This window comes from Danio rerio, chromosome 4, assembly GCF_052040795.2.
Source record: "Danio rerio strain M-AB ecotype USA chromosome 4, GRCz13ab, whole genome shotgun sequence".
NCBI lineage: Eukaryota > Metazoa > Chordata > Actinopteri > Cypriniformes > Danionidae > Danio > Danio rerio.
Window position 1 is genome coordinate 36,025,056 of NC_141024.2, and position 14,095 is coordinate 36,039,150.

At 38.0% G+C, this 14,095-nt stretch overlaps 1 protein-coding gene and 1 long non-coding RNA gene across 2 annotated transcripts; both read left to right on the forward strand.

Moving 5' to 3' along the window:
* The first annotated feature begins 820 nt into the window (after positions 1–820).
* LOC110439400 (uncharacterized) lies at positions 821–3,930 on the forward strand. Its single transcript, XM_087248733.2, has one exon. It carries the CDS (start codon positions 933–935, stop codon positions 2,343–2,345), a length of 1,413 nt encoding a protein of 470 aa, XP_087104859.1. The 5' UTR covers positions 821–932; the 3' UTR covers positions 2,346–3,930.
* Positions 3,931–6,484: 2,554 nt separating this feature from the next.
* On the forward strand, positions 6,485–7,991 carry LOC148680286 (uncharacterized). The gene is made up of 2 exons (XR_015942992.1): positions 6,485–7,333; positions 7,422–7,991. It is a non-coding gene; the product is annotated as an uncharacterized LOC148680286 (long non-coding RNA).
* The last annotated feature ends 6,104 nt before the right edge of the window (positions 7,992–14,095 follow it).

Sequence of the window (14,095 nt, forward strand, 5' to 3'; positions counted from 1 at the left end):
ACTACAGACCAGTATCCCTGCTTCCATTCATGGCCAAGATTCTGGAGAAAGTAGTGTTCAATCAAGTCCTGGACTTTCTTACTCAAAACAATCTCATGGACAACAAGCAATCCGGCTTTAAGAAAGGCCACTCAACTGAGACTGCCCTGCTCTCGGTCGTGGAGGATCTCAGACTGGCTAAAGCAGACTCTAAATCATCAGTTCTCATTTTGCTGGACTTGTCAGCTGCTTTTGACACTGTCAACCACCAGATCCTGCTATCTACGCTCGAGTCACTGGGCGTTGCGGGCACTGTTATACAATGGTTCAGATCTTACCTCACTGACAGATCATTCAGGGTGTCTTGGAGGGGTGAGGTGTCCAACCTACAGCATCTAAACACTGGGGTACCTCAAGGCTCTGTTCTTGGGCCACTTCTCTTCTCCATCTACACATCATCTCTAGGACCAGTCATCCAGAGACATGGATTCTCCTACCACTGCTATGCTGATGATACCCAGCTATACCTCTCTTTTCATCCTGATGATCCCTCGGTTCCAGCTCGCATTTCAGCCTGCCTGTTGGATATTTCACACTGGATGAAAGATCATCATAATCTGTAATTGCCTCTCTGAATATCACACTAACTGTACAAAAAAATAAAAAAATAAAAAAAAACTAATACTACTAATACTTTCCTTCTTAGACTTTACAGACCTGAAACTTGCTTATAGCACTTATTCATTGTTGCTCTTGGTTGTGTAAATTGCTTCCTTGTCCTCATTTGTAAGTCGCTTTGGATAAAAGCGTCTGCTAAATGACTAAATGTAAATGTAAACACCCTCTATCAAAACAAAAACAATGGGACGGACCCAAAATTATGTTATTACATCAAAGACTTAGAACCAGTAACATATAGATGTACACACACAGAAACACATAACAACACACACATGTATTTCACTGAGTCTAATTACAACCTCACATTATACACACCTACTGAACAAAAGCCGAAAACTTTCATATGGACAAACAGAAAAGAAGGAACATACTGTGTGGGGAAATGTTCCCCAGATATGGAAAAATTTACAAATCCACAAAACTGCTCATTGACTTCGACATATTGTTTCAATATAACAACCTGTGGATATACGAAACCTCAAGTATGTCCAAAACTTTACCTAACACCACCTGGCGGATTGATTAAGGGAAATGTAAATAAGACTCTTTTGCATGATGTGAATTTGGTAATGACGCATATAACATACAATATTTCCAATATACTGTCTGCCTACTCTAAGCATTGTAATGTTGATGATGAATCATATGCATGGCTACAGTCACGAATCGATGATTTAATTTCTGATTATAAGAACAGACTTGCTGTCCAAATTCCACCTGTTTGCTCAAAACGTGACCTGCTCGGAAATATAGCAGGCCTATTTGGTTCGGCTAATTCATTAACTAAAACATACAAGATTTCTAAACAATTTAAATTTTCCACATGGTTGACAGACCAGATGACCGCTGGTTTTCAACACATCACCAATAGTAATGACAACCTAATCAAAGCGATCAGATCTGAGGCGCAGGCGCTTCTAATGATCAGCCACACATTGTTCAATCAGACCCGTACCATCGAACGTGACTTAGCCTGCAGAACATTTGCACAATATTTATTTGCTACAACCAGACAAGAAATTCTGGACCTCCGTCTCCATAAAACACCTAGACATGTTTTAAGTGACTTGATTGAAATCTTAGATTTAGATAGGTGGCTTTCATCAGAGAAAATGAAAAATGTAAAATATTTTGAATTATTAGCTACTGTCATGATATATACTGGAGAAGAATGTGTTGGATGCCTTGGGTTTTTTGGAGGACTAGCCTGGGTCTATGGAGGACTAGCCTGTCCTGCCAACCATTCATTCTGTTTGGAAATCACAGAGGACTTTTCAATGGGTCAAATCAACATCCTTGGAAGGATGCCAATAGATGCAGAAGTCTCCCCATGGTGGGACGACACTTTCTACGAACGAGGAACACGGACACTGGTTGACACCATGAATCTGGTGGAAAGAACCATCTCAGAGACTGAATATCATCTTTTCCAAGCACAGGTAGAGACAAACCTGGCCCGAAAGACTGCAACGATCCTGTCCAGCTCGTCTACGCGCTCTGCACTGAATGCCTACACATGGTGGGACTGGATACTTCGGAGCTGTGCCATTGGCAGTGCACTCATCTTTATGTTCACACTGTTCCAATGCTGTTATTTCAGATGTCTCATCAGATCGTTAAGGACATCAACGAACATTGCTCTGACACTCAGCCCATTACAGGTGCCAAAGCTTCAAGAACTCTGATGACCCCGCAGGATAAAATAGCCCACGGGGCCAAAGGGGGAAAACTGTAAGGCTGGTATCAGGAATGATTATTTACGACATCTGTGTTTTAATGAGAACAGCTACCTGATAAGCATCAAAGAGCTCACATCTGTCGCTCTCAGTGTGAGAGCGAAACTTCCCCCGGACACGTATCTCCTGTTATACCCTCTCCCCTTTTGTCTCTGTTTACCTAACGCATTGAAGGTTCCAGCGTGTCTGATAAAGAAGGTCTCACCCCTTTAGATATTGAAACATTTGCCCTCGGTCCGGTAATAAAATTATAATCAGGCCCCTCAAGCAAAACATCCCCTCACCAAGAACAAAGAAACACACAAATGGTAATACCACAGAAACCCCAACCGAAACTTCTTCCCATGAAAATGCCCTGTAGAGAGATGGCCAAATGTAAATATCAAAGAAACACCCTGAGGTGCAAAGACGGGTACTTAATGGAAGGTGGCAGAGAAGTCGGGGAATCTGTATCCAGATCTCCCGCACAATTGCTGTGTGTAGTCTTTTTCATCTTCAGGTAAACTTCTAAACTTTCATTTATGTACTTTGAATTGGCTAAACGTTTCACTAATGTAATTTTGATTGATTGATGTTACATAATGAATTGATTAATGTTTTGATTGCTTGAATTGATTTTGAATTATCCTGGTTACCTGATAAATAAATTGTTATGTTTTGAATTATTCAAATAGTCCTCGTGTTATTATCACTGATAAATGTTGTTGTCCATAGCATTACAAGCCACTGTACAGGTTAGTAACGGACTAAAACATGTTTGACGGAGCAGCGTGGCACGCTAAACAATGTTGTTAGAGATCCGACTAGCAAATTGGCATTATTTCATGTATACGTAGACTGCAAAAGGCCAACTATGGGTTTTCTATTTAGAACAACAAAATATTGTTGAAACTAATTTAAATGTGGATATTTAGGCCTTCATCTACAAACTTATAATCCTGTGCGATTATTATTAAAATACTTTGTCTTGATTAAGTAGATAACAGATCTATGGGGACCACATAAAAATCTTCTAAATTGAGTAAGTAGAGTTCTGCCTTCTTAGGAGAGTGGTTAATCGCCTCTGTTTAATGACCAAGACTGACAAGCTTGTATTAAGAGATTGTATACCCGGCCGGTGCAAGACTCTGGATGCTATAGGAATCTGAGTAAATGAGAATAAGGTATAATAACAAATTAAAAGAATATTCAATCATAATCTAAAATAATGTAAAAGGAAACAAAATAACTTTATCAATGTTTTATTATTGGAGTCAGATAAAACGAAAGATATACTCATATCAAATTTATATATGTATTTAACTCAATACTATTTGTGCTTAAAAGAAGACAGTGACGCGCAAGAATCCTTCTGCCGTCTGATTGGCTGCCGTCGTTGAACCAAACAGGCGGACCTTACACCATCTCTGGCAAACATCCATACACAATCATTCAAAACAGACAATTTCAGTCTACATAATTCACCTTTACCACTTGTGTTAGGACTGTGGGGGGAAAACGGAGGAAACCCACACGAACGTGGGAAAAACATGCAAACTCCACACAGAAACGGCAACTGACCCAGCGACCTTCTTGCTGTTAGGCAACAGTGCTGCGCCACTGAGTCGCCCGCAAAAGAATAATGTGTGCTGTTTTAAAATGTTACAAGCCCTGGTAGCCATTTGGCATGCAAATTAGGGGGAAGACAGATTTTCAACCTACTTCAAAATATATTTGTTTTTGTTCCTGTACAAAAATTAATTGCTCAAATGTGAAGATGCGCGTGTTCTTCTCAATTTTTCAGGAAGGAAAGGCTCCCGATTACAATAATGCTAAAGAGATGCGAGACGCCACCCATTTACAAGATGGAAATATGTCAGAGCTCAAAAGAAGAAGATTAAGTGTAAGTTTTTTTTATGTATAAAATATATAAAATATCTTGATTTGTTCATTTTCTTTTCGGCTCAGTCCCTTTATTATCCAGGGTCGCCACAGCAGAATGAACCGGCAACTTATCAAGCATCCTCGTTTTTTGTGTTCCTGTACAAACATTGATTGCTCAAATGTGTAAATGCGTGTGCTCTTCTATATATTTTTCAGGACGGACAGTCTGACCATGTTGTTGATGTTACTGAGAGGAGCCAGGAAAATAGCCCACAGCTACGTACAATTGTGAGCCAACAGACAGTGACTGAAAGAAAGAGAGATTGTGAGTTTACTAAAATATATTCATTCATTTTCTGTTCGGCTCAGTCCCTTTATTAATCTGGGGTTGCCACAGCGGAATGAACCGCAAATTATCAAGCATCCTCAATTTGGTTTCTGTACAAACAATTATTGCTCAAATGTGGTGATGCGTGTGTTCTTCTTAATATTTTGTCTTCTGATGACAGCGATGTGACAGTAACGCGAGAACCCACTTCAGAAAGAGACCTACGTATTCCTGAGCTGAAAAGAACCGAAAGTGTGATCCTAAGTTTCTTTGAATATTTTAGCACATCTTTGGAGACTTGGTGTGGAAAAAACAAGTGTCTTCATTTTAAATAGTGACTACTTATAGCTACAGTCAAAATACCAGTCCCGGCCGCGTTTTTAATTGTCAACGGTTATCCGTTGACTAGAACGTGTCCACTGCACTGTCGACTCAGGGCTCTATTTTGACAGTCCATGCGCAGGGCGCAAACGCATTCAGGGCGTGTCAATCCACTTTTGCTAATATAAGGACGGAAAATTTCGCTTTGCGCCATGCCACATGGTCTAAAAGGGTTGAGCTTATTTTCTTAATGAGTTATAGGTGTGTTCAGAGTCTCAGAGTTCAGATCAGAGTCTCACCTCATTCCTTTTAAGAGTCAGTTGCGTCGCGTCATGGCGCATTTGCTATTTACATGACGTAAAGTAAGAGTAAGTGGAAAAACTGAGCATTACACTAGCAAAAAAAAAAGTTAAACAGCATCTAAAGTGCGAGAATGAGAGAGAAATTATTAAATTTCACTTTCGCTCTTTTGAATAGGACAACCTTGTACAAACAGACATCAATTAGCCTATAAATAATTAATTTTGTTTGTTAAGCGCAAAGATTTGTTTCAAAACTTTCTAAATTCAGTTCTAATTTCCAGCAAACGGTTAAAAGAACAAATCACGAAGTGTGGTCAAAAAACTGAGTTATATCCTAATACACATGCTAGCTTGTTCTTAAAACAAATAAATACGCATATAATAAATAATACTGCTAATAATCATAACATTATACAAAAGCAAATTGTTATGAATGAACTGAAAACACCTCCCGAGATGAAGAAGGGATGAAGTTAGTGGTTTTTCTATTGATGTAGGCTAGTCTATTGAATACTGATTGTCTATTGATAGTGTAAGAGTCCATCTATTAGCCCAAAGACGAAACTAACAGCATGGTCGAAGGTTTAATGCATGTAAGCCTTTTCTAGTGCTTTTGAAAAAAATAACTGTTAGAAGAGTTGCACAGCTGGTTTCTTCATCACTTCTCAGATTAGATGTGTATTGGTGCATTGCATCTTGTCTCATGAAATTCCATAACAGTTCTCAGGGTCTGGTATTGTGGATTCTTACACTGTATGGAATACAGAGCAGAATGTCATAAAAAGTGAGCAAGGAAGACAGACACAAAGGGTCAGCATTTTATATCTAACTAATAAACTGAAATATGTTTTTTTATTATTATTATATTTTATTACAAAAATTGTCTGACTTTCCCCAGACTTCACAGTTATGGCAAGGAAATCTTGCCTAAAGACTGCCCTGCTGTTTTTGAGGCTGCGCTTAAAGACTTCAGTTCAGTCATAGGATAACTCCTGGAGCTGTCACCGGGGAGAGTCTAACCAAGAATGAACAGCTGCTTATCCTCTACTACCCAGGGGCCATCGTTCTGAGGCTTCTGCAGCAGCCTGGAGTTGTCACTAAGGTGACTAAGTCTTAACTCTTTACTACTCACTCTTTTCAAGAATAACTCAATTTGCAAACTAACATTTTTTGAACAAGTGTTAGTTACACCTTAGCATAGTTGTTCAGAATTGGACTATAGTTATTGTTATTTTACAATTTTTATTTATTTTTTATTATATTCTTTACTCTGTTTTAACTCTCAAAACTCTCTTTTTGCAGGTTAAGGAATGGGAAGGCATAATTCACAACGAGGCCGGTGTTTCTATTGCTGAGAAGAAGCACAAAACAACTGCATCACAAATAGCAGAAGTGCAACTGTAGGATATAATGAAACTTGTAAGTTTAAATAGGAATTGAAATCATAAAGCCATAATAGCAAGTTAAATATAATGGAAATTTACTTGTTCTTTGGTTTCTCTTGCACTTCAGTGAGGTGTGGCCAGTGATGTGTCAGCCAGCTCATTTTTTGTGTTGAGCACCAGGAGCCTAATTTATAAACTACCAAATGATTTTAAAAAGGTTTCAATACAGGTGACAGTACACCTATATTTCTCTTGACATTTTTGTATGTCCACTTATCGCATTCTCATGATGCCCTGCGTTCTATTTATCTCCTCAGTGTGATCTGTGGTGATGCTCTGAGGGAGTTTGAGATGTCAGTGAAGAAGCTTCCAGAAGCGAAAAGTGGTGGCGCGGCTGTCATGGCACACACCAGAGTCACTGGTAAAGCACTACAGAATGAGAACTCCTGGAGATGCATTTCTGGCTTCTAAGGTTGTTGACCAGGTTGCTGGTAAAACACAGTACACATCTAATGACTCCGATGATTCTTATTCTTAATTCTGCATGTCACAGCAGTGATTATTTCGCCCTTTCTTCAATATTTTTTTGTGATCTTACAACCATCTAGTGCACCTGCCAGCTGAGAGATGAGCTGACGGCCTACAGCAGTTGGGCAGAGTCCTATCCAGTGACCCTTGAGGTGCCTGCTCTGTAAAGGACAGGCAGGCAGGAGCTGTGTGAACAACAGCATGCCCTTGGTTAGTATACACCAGTTAAAAATCACACAAATGGTGAAATCTTTACAAACAGGAATCCAAAAATGATTTATGTTTTGTTTTTTCCCAGAACACTTTGTTGGCCGCTGACCCTCTGAGGACAAAATAGATGCCTGGATCAGGAAGCAGAGATGGACATCAAATGTCCCAAAGACTTCAGTTATTATGAAGCAATGGAAGCCTGTTTAGTGTCTGCACCAGGTAATGGACAGCAGCTTGTGCAGAGGATGGTTTTGAATCAACGCTGGAAACAGCGGGAATAAATCCTTGCGCATTAAATGCACAATGACCATTTCCACTGCCAGCCTCTGTCCTTAGTTTATGGATGATGCATTCAACACTCCAGCAAAAATGATAGAGATGTCATTCTCTTCATGGCAACCAGAGACATTGGAGACAATGAGGAGCTAGAAAAGAGCTGAAAGTGGACTGGATGTAAAACAACATATGTCATTTAGTCCTTTATTTCCAACACCTCAAACTTTTGCAACCTACAGATTTTTCCTGAAATATTTTAGTTAAAGCTCTAGCGAAGATAAGTTGCTGCAGCTAAAAAGTTCATAGTTGGATCTCCGGCGTGGGCTGGCAGTCACACACGAATACATCAATACACACACACACACACACACACACACACACACACACACACACACACACACATACCAACAATTTAATTCTAATAATGTTAGCAACAAGCAATTCTTTTAGTGTTGCTTTTTGATATGATATTTGATGTGTTTTATTGCATCTATTTCTATCAAACTTTCTGGAACAGTTCTTCGCCATACTCAAACCATGTTGTCGCAGTCAACTCCTTTATGTGTCTAAACCGACGTATGCTGCTGGTTACCTGGACAACCTGTTAACAGCAGAAAAGTCATCCATATGGAGTGAAGTGGTCTGCTGCTTGCTCTAAACGTCAGAACGGCGTCATATTGCCTCATAGCGTTCGTTTAAAAGATGAAACGCAGCCATACGTACATCTGGCTACATAATTCATGATGTCCATAAATGTATATAGGGCTACATTTTATGAAGAGCCTATGTTGGTTGTGGAACAACCTATCCATTACTATAAATAGAAAATCAGTATTTAAATAAGCATGGTATGACAAAAGGTTACATAGTGCTATTAAATGAAAATGGTCAAATTCATTAATTTATCTTTAAACTTTCTTTTGAGTTTATTTATCAGGGGTCACCACCACAGAATGAACTGCCAACTTATTCAGCATATGTTTCACACAGTGGATGCCCTTCCAGCTGCAACCCAGTACTGGAAACCACCCATACATTCTTACATACACACGCACATACACTATGGCCAATTTAGTTTATTCAATTCACCTATAGCGCATGGTTGGACTGTGGGGGGAAACAGGAGCACCCGGAGGAAATAGAAAGTAAACAGGGAGAACATGTAAACCTCACTCATATAAACCCCAACGCCAACAGACCCAAATCAGCAACATTTATTTATATATATATATATATATATATATATATATATATATATATATATATATATATATATATGTATGTATATGTTTTTTTTTTTAAGTTAATTATTTTTCAACTTCAATAAATCATTAAAATGGAAATCGTTTGAAAATTAAATCTTTAAAAAAAAATAGCCAGTATCTTAAATGGCCAATTTTATGAAAAATGAAGACATGCAGTTTAGGATAATCAATAATACATATCCAGCAGGTTGTTTTAAACATGTGGTTTTCACAAAAAAGCTAATTGATGTTAACATTATTATTATTATTATTATTATTATTATTATAGGTAAATATCATATACACAAAAGTAAATGGAATAACAGTAAACCTTGGTTAATTAATAGTTCTTTTCTTTTAAAAATACAAATGTATTATTCCACATTTAAGTTTGTAAATTGATGTTGTTAAAAGATAATAAAAGAGCTCTTCATCAAAAGGATTTAAGTGTGCTTATAAAAAAATGTAATTTAATGCACTTTTAAGTTGTAGTAATTGTGCATTATTTTAGGTGTACTTAAGTGTCACATAAGAAAAATGCAATTCAGTTTATATTGACAAACGCATTTAAATGATACCTTTGATAAGCATTACACTTTAAATATATTTTTATAGTAGACTTTATTGCAGCTTTTTGGTAGATCTGGGGCCGTATGTATAAAGTTTCTCAGAGTAGAATTTTACTCTTAAGTGTGTCAATTTTAATAATGACTTAAATTTATCTTTATTTCTAGACTTAAGATTACTGCAAAAATGAAAGTAATAATGACTCTGCATTTTTTGGTGACTGGAAAGATGCAGCAGTGCATCAACAAAGACTTATGGTGTACTCACAATATGTCCAGTTGCCTTGAACCGGGCCGAACCACCCTTGTCCCCACTCTCAGCTTCCCCGTGTGCCTGCACTCACATTGCATTCGCGCCGAAGCACGTTTACATTATCGATGATGCGCTGTTCAGTTAGAAGCGGGAAGGTATTTCACAGATTCAATCTTCAAGTTGTGTTTTATGCCAATTACAAGATTCTGGATCTTGTACCAAAATGGCTTGGGTCAACACGTGATGCTCTGGTTCTTTTAGCATCACTGGGTTATTTGAACAAAATTATGTTCCCCCTGGATGTCATCTAGAACACTTTTCTACTTGGTCCAGTTTGGTTTTCTTTTTGAATCCATATTTTAAGGGCTTTAAACTTTGGTTTTTCTTTTATATACAGCTAAGAGTGCAATTTACAATTATGTGACTTAGCAGCTTAGTAACTAAAGAAGCATCACATTTGTCCATGCAATCAATCAATTTGTGTACGATTATGTAAAATGCTTGTATTTGTTTGTATTTTCTTTTCACATAACACAAAACTGCTTCTTAATGATATTTTAGTATGTTGAATAATTTTGTGTTAATTCATCAGTGAATGGTGTCATGCTGCTTTGACTTCATTCTTGCAGGCTCCTGATAGACTGATTCAGAGGTCAAGGACAGCCATTTTGTTGTAATCACTGTAGTCCTTGATTTACAACACTCAAGTCAGAACTTAAGAATCAGTCTCAAACTCTACTGAAAGTGGCTTTTAGATTCTTTATAAATCTCTCATACTTATGAAAAAAAAAAAAAGTCCTACTTCTTACTGAGAATTTTTTGATACTTAAGTCAAAGTTTAAGACTACTCTTAGGAGCATTTTTAAGAAGTTTTATGCATACGGTATGGCCCCTGCTCTTTATTAATTACTTAGGAGTATTAAAGAGATTCAAGTGGAAAGTATTTAAAAAAAAAATAAAAAAATTTATTTATAGTTTTTTTTATTGACAGATTTTTTTTATATAGTGAGTAGCTGAGCTGATGTAGTTTGCATTCAAATTTTAGTTTTTTCTGCATTTCTTTTAATATAGCAACCTAGTGTAAAAAAGCCCATGGCTTTTCTGAGCATTTTATCCTTAACGGTTATTGAAATGTGCATGAATAAGTCTTATTCAGCTTGTTTATATATTGCTTTACATTTTCTCAAATAAAACAAACAAAATACACTTTCCACTCAAGTTGTGGTGAAAAAAACCCAACAACAAAAAAGCTTTACATTCAGACATGCTAACACTCCCACTATTTCATACTACTCCCACATGCAACTGCTTCAGGGTCAGCCATTTTAAAGTCTAGGCCCCACCTCTTCCTGGAACATACCATTATTGTAGTCCCAACAAATTACATAAACATAACAATTAAACAATCTTACAAAATACACAACATACTGCAAAATAGTTAACTCGCACTGTAATTCATAAAAACTATATTCCAACATACACATTTTTTCACAGCCCATTTAAAATATTATCAGTGCCAGTGCGATTACAAATCACCCCCGTGATGTGGTATTACTAGGACTCATTATATATAGGACTTATTATAGATGCAATCGACATGAACCTCAGCTGCAGCCGGTGATCAACGAGATTAGCGAGCGCAGGCGGGGGCGAAGTTGATAACGAAGCCGTCAATCATTTATTTATTTATAACAACAAAAGATTTACAGTACAAATAAAACAGAATACAGTCTCTACAAACTATAGTTCATTTTTTAACAATAATTATAAATAATTATCAAAAAGGGGAAGCGAGAGCGTAATATAAACATACAAATGAACAGGCCTATTAAATACAAGGCAATAAGCACACATTTTAGGAGTTTAAACATCCCTCTAGGCTAATACTTCTTGTTTGAATATGCTAAAGGGCTTTACATTTATCTACATTTTTGGCTATTAAACTTTCCAATATATATTAGTGTAAAACCCAAAACAAGGTGTTTTAATTAAGTCTTAAACAATGATGAAGATTATTTTGGATAATGAAAGCATTTTCAAAAAAGCACTTTAATCCAAAAAGATTGAACAAATAGACATTCCTAAAATAAATGAGCTACACTTTAAGGGTGCTTTCACACCTGTGGATCGATTTAGTTGTTCCGAAACAGAGATTACAAATGTTACATTGTTGCTCTTTGCTCTTAGAGCGGTTTGCTTTCACAATGCAAAGTTTCTAATCGGACCAAAAGAGCTAAAACAAGTCACAAGCGAGTAAACTCTCCTCACATTGGTCAGAGTGTCAGGGTATATTTTGCAGTGTCCCGCTCAGCTGTCAGGAGAGGTGGTAGTTTGGTGGTGATTGACAGGGTGCGCGCGACGTGTCTGAGGAGAGATGCAGGCCCCGTTTACACTAGTGCGTTTTAGTTTGAAAACGCATAAGTTTTGCTACGGTTACGCCATCCGTCCACACTACGCCGGAGTTCTCGAGCGCCGAAAACGGAGCGTTTCGAAAACGTTGGAGAGGCCGTTTTCATTCTGAAATGCAGCTGCTCCGTCTCAGTGTGGATGATGGAAAACGGAGACATCTGAAAACGGAGGCGGGGCTGCTGAGATTCGCTACCTGATTGGGGCTTTAGTGCCATTGCGTATCCTTCCCTTATTCGTCAAGCCCCCCTCACATGACTATAACACATGAAGACAGCTGACCAGCCTTCACTGTAAACAACAACATGGACACGGAAATTGGAGCGTTGTTTGCATTATTGTCTGTTTTAGGCGCCATTGTGCAGTTAAACTCTGCATTTTTTGCTACAGCAGATGCATATATTCGCAAGAGACAAGCTATCGTTCGAGCTCTCGCTAATTGCTCGCGTTTCAAGCGACGTAAGCCCTATTTAGAACGCCGATTTTGGATTACACCGGGAAGAACCAGTGCATGGTGGGACATGTTTGTAAGTGAAGTAGTTGTTCCCGAGGATTGGCATAAGAACTTTCGGATGTCTAGGTCGGGCATGATCCACCTCAGCGAAAAACTTCGTCCGTTTGTGGAAGGACAGACGACGAGATTGCGGGCACCAGTGGATGTACTCACAAAGGTTGCGTGTACCTTGTATTATCTGAGTGACGAGGGAAGGATCAGACAAACTGCAAATGCATTTGGACTGTCCAGACAGGTCGTTTCAATCATCATTCGACAAGTATGTAAAGCTATTACCACCACCCTGGGCCCCGAATACATCAAGGCACCGAAAACAGAGGCCAAAGTTAATGAACTGGTCGCCAACTTTTATAGGACACACGGAATGCCGCAGTGCTTGGGTGCAATTGACTGCACACACATCGAGATAAGAAGACCTCTATCCAACTCCACAGACTTTATTAATAGAAAGGGTAAATATTCTTTGAATATACAAGCATTGTGTGACTATAAGTACTGTTGCATGGACGTCAATGTAAAATGGCCGGGGAGCGTACATGACGCGCGTATATTTGCCAATTCTCAACTGAGTAGCGACCTAAAGGATGGAACGATACCCCCCTGTCCTAAGAAGTTGTTGGATGATGAGGAGGCTGTTTCCGTGTTTCTTCTGGGTGATCCAGCTTATCCTCTGATGCCGTATCTCATGAAAGAATACCCAAACGGCGGAGTTACACCACAAGAGCAGTACTATGGGCTATCACTTTGCAAGGCACGCATGGTGATCGAGTGTGCGTTTGGACGTTTGAAAGCACGATTTGCGGCTCTGAGAAGGGCAATGGACATAAATATGAATGATCTTCCTTTTGTTATTTATGCGTGCTTTGTGTTACACAACTACTGTGAAACGCTTAACGAACCCATAAACGAACACTGCATAGATGCTGCATTACAATATGAAAGGGACTTTCAGCCATCCAACAGAATAGTTGAGAGAGCAGACAAAGAAGCTGAAGGAAAACGAGTGAGATGCGTATTGACAAGATTTCTTGACCCCTGAGCCATTTCAGCTGTCTGCCTTTTTTTTTAAAGCATGTACATGTTTAAGTTTGAAATTTGTATTAACTTTTCATCATGACTATTGTCTTTTTACTACAATGTCAATATACTGTCAAAATAAAGTCATGACAAAGTGATTTGATGTGTGCTTGTATCTATTACACCTGATTACATAAACAATATAATTTGTTTGTTAGAGTAAATATAAGTAAACTTGAAACATCGCAACACAAGCATTAAGGCGTGTTGAGTATAAATACAAAATGAAATACAAACAAAACATTCAGTTTTGCTGTTCATTTAGTACAGACCACGTAGATCTAATTACAAAACGACATAAACACTAAAATAAATAGAAAGTGGTTTATTGACAGATAATTTGCGTATGATATAATGTAAACATTGCACAACACACACAAAAAATTATACATTTTAAATGAAATACAAAGAAAATATAACACTTAT

Bases quoted from the DNA above. Each gene is read 5' to 3' on its own strand.
- LOC110439400 (XM_087248733.2), top strand. From the start codon at position 933: ATGTATTTCACTGAGTCTAATTACAACCTCACATTATACACACCTACT.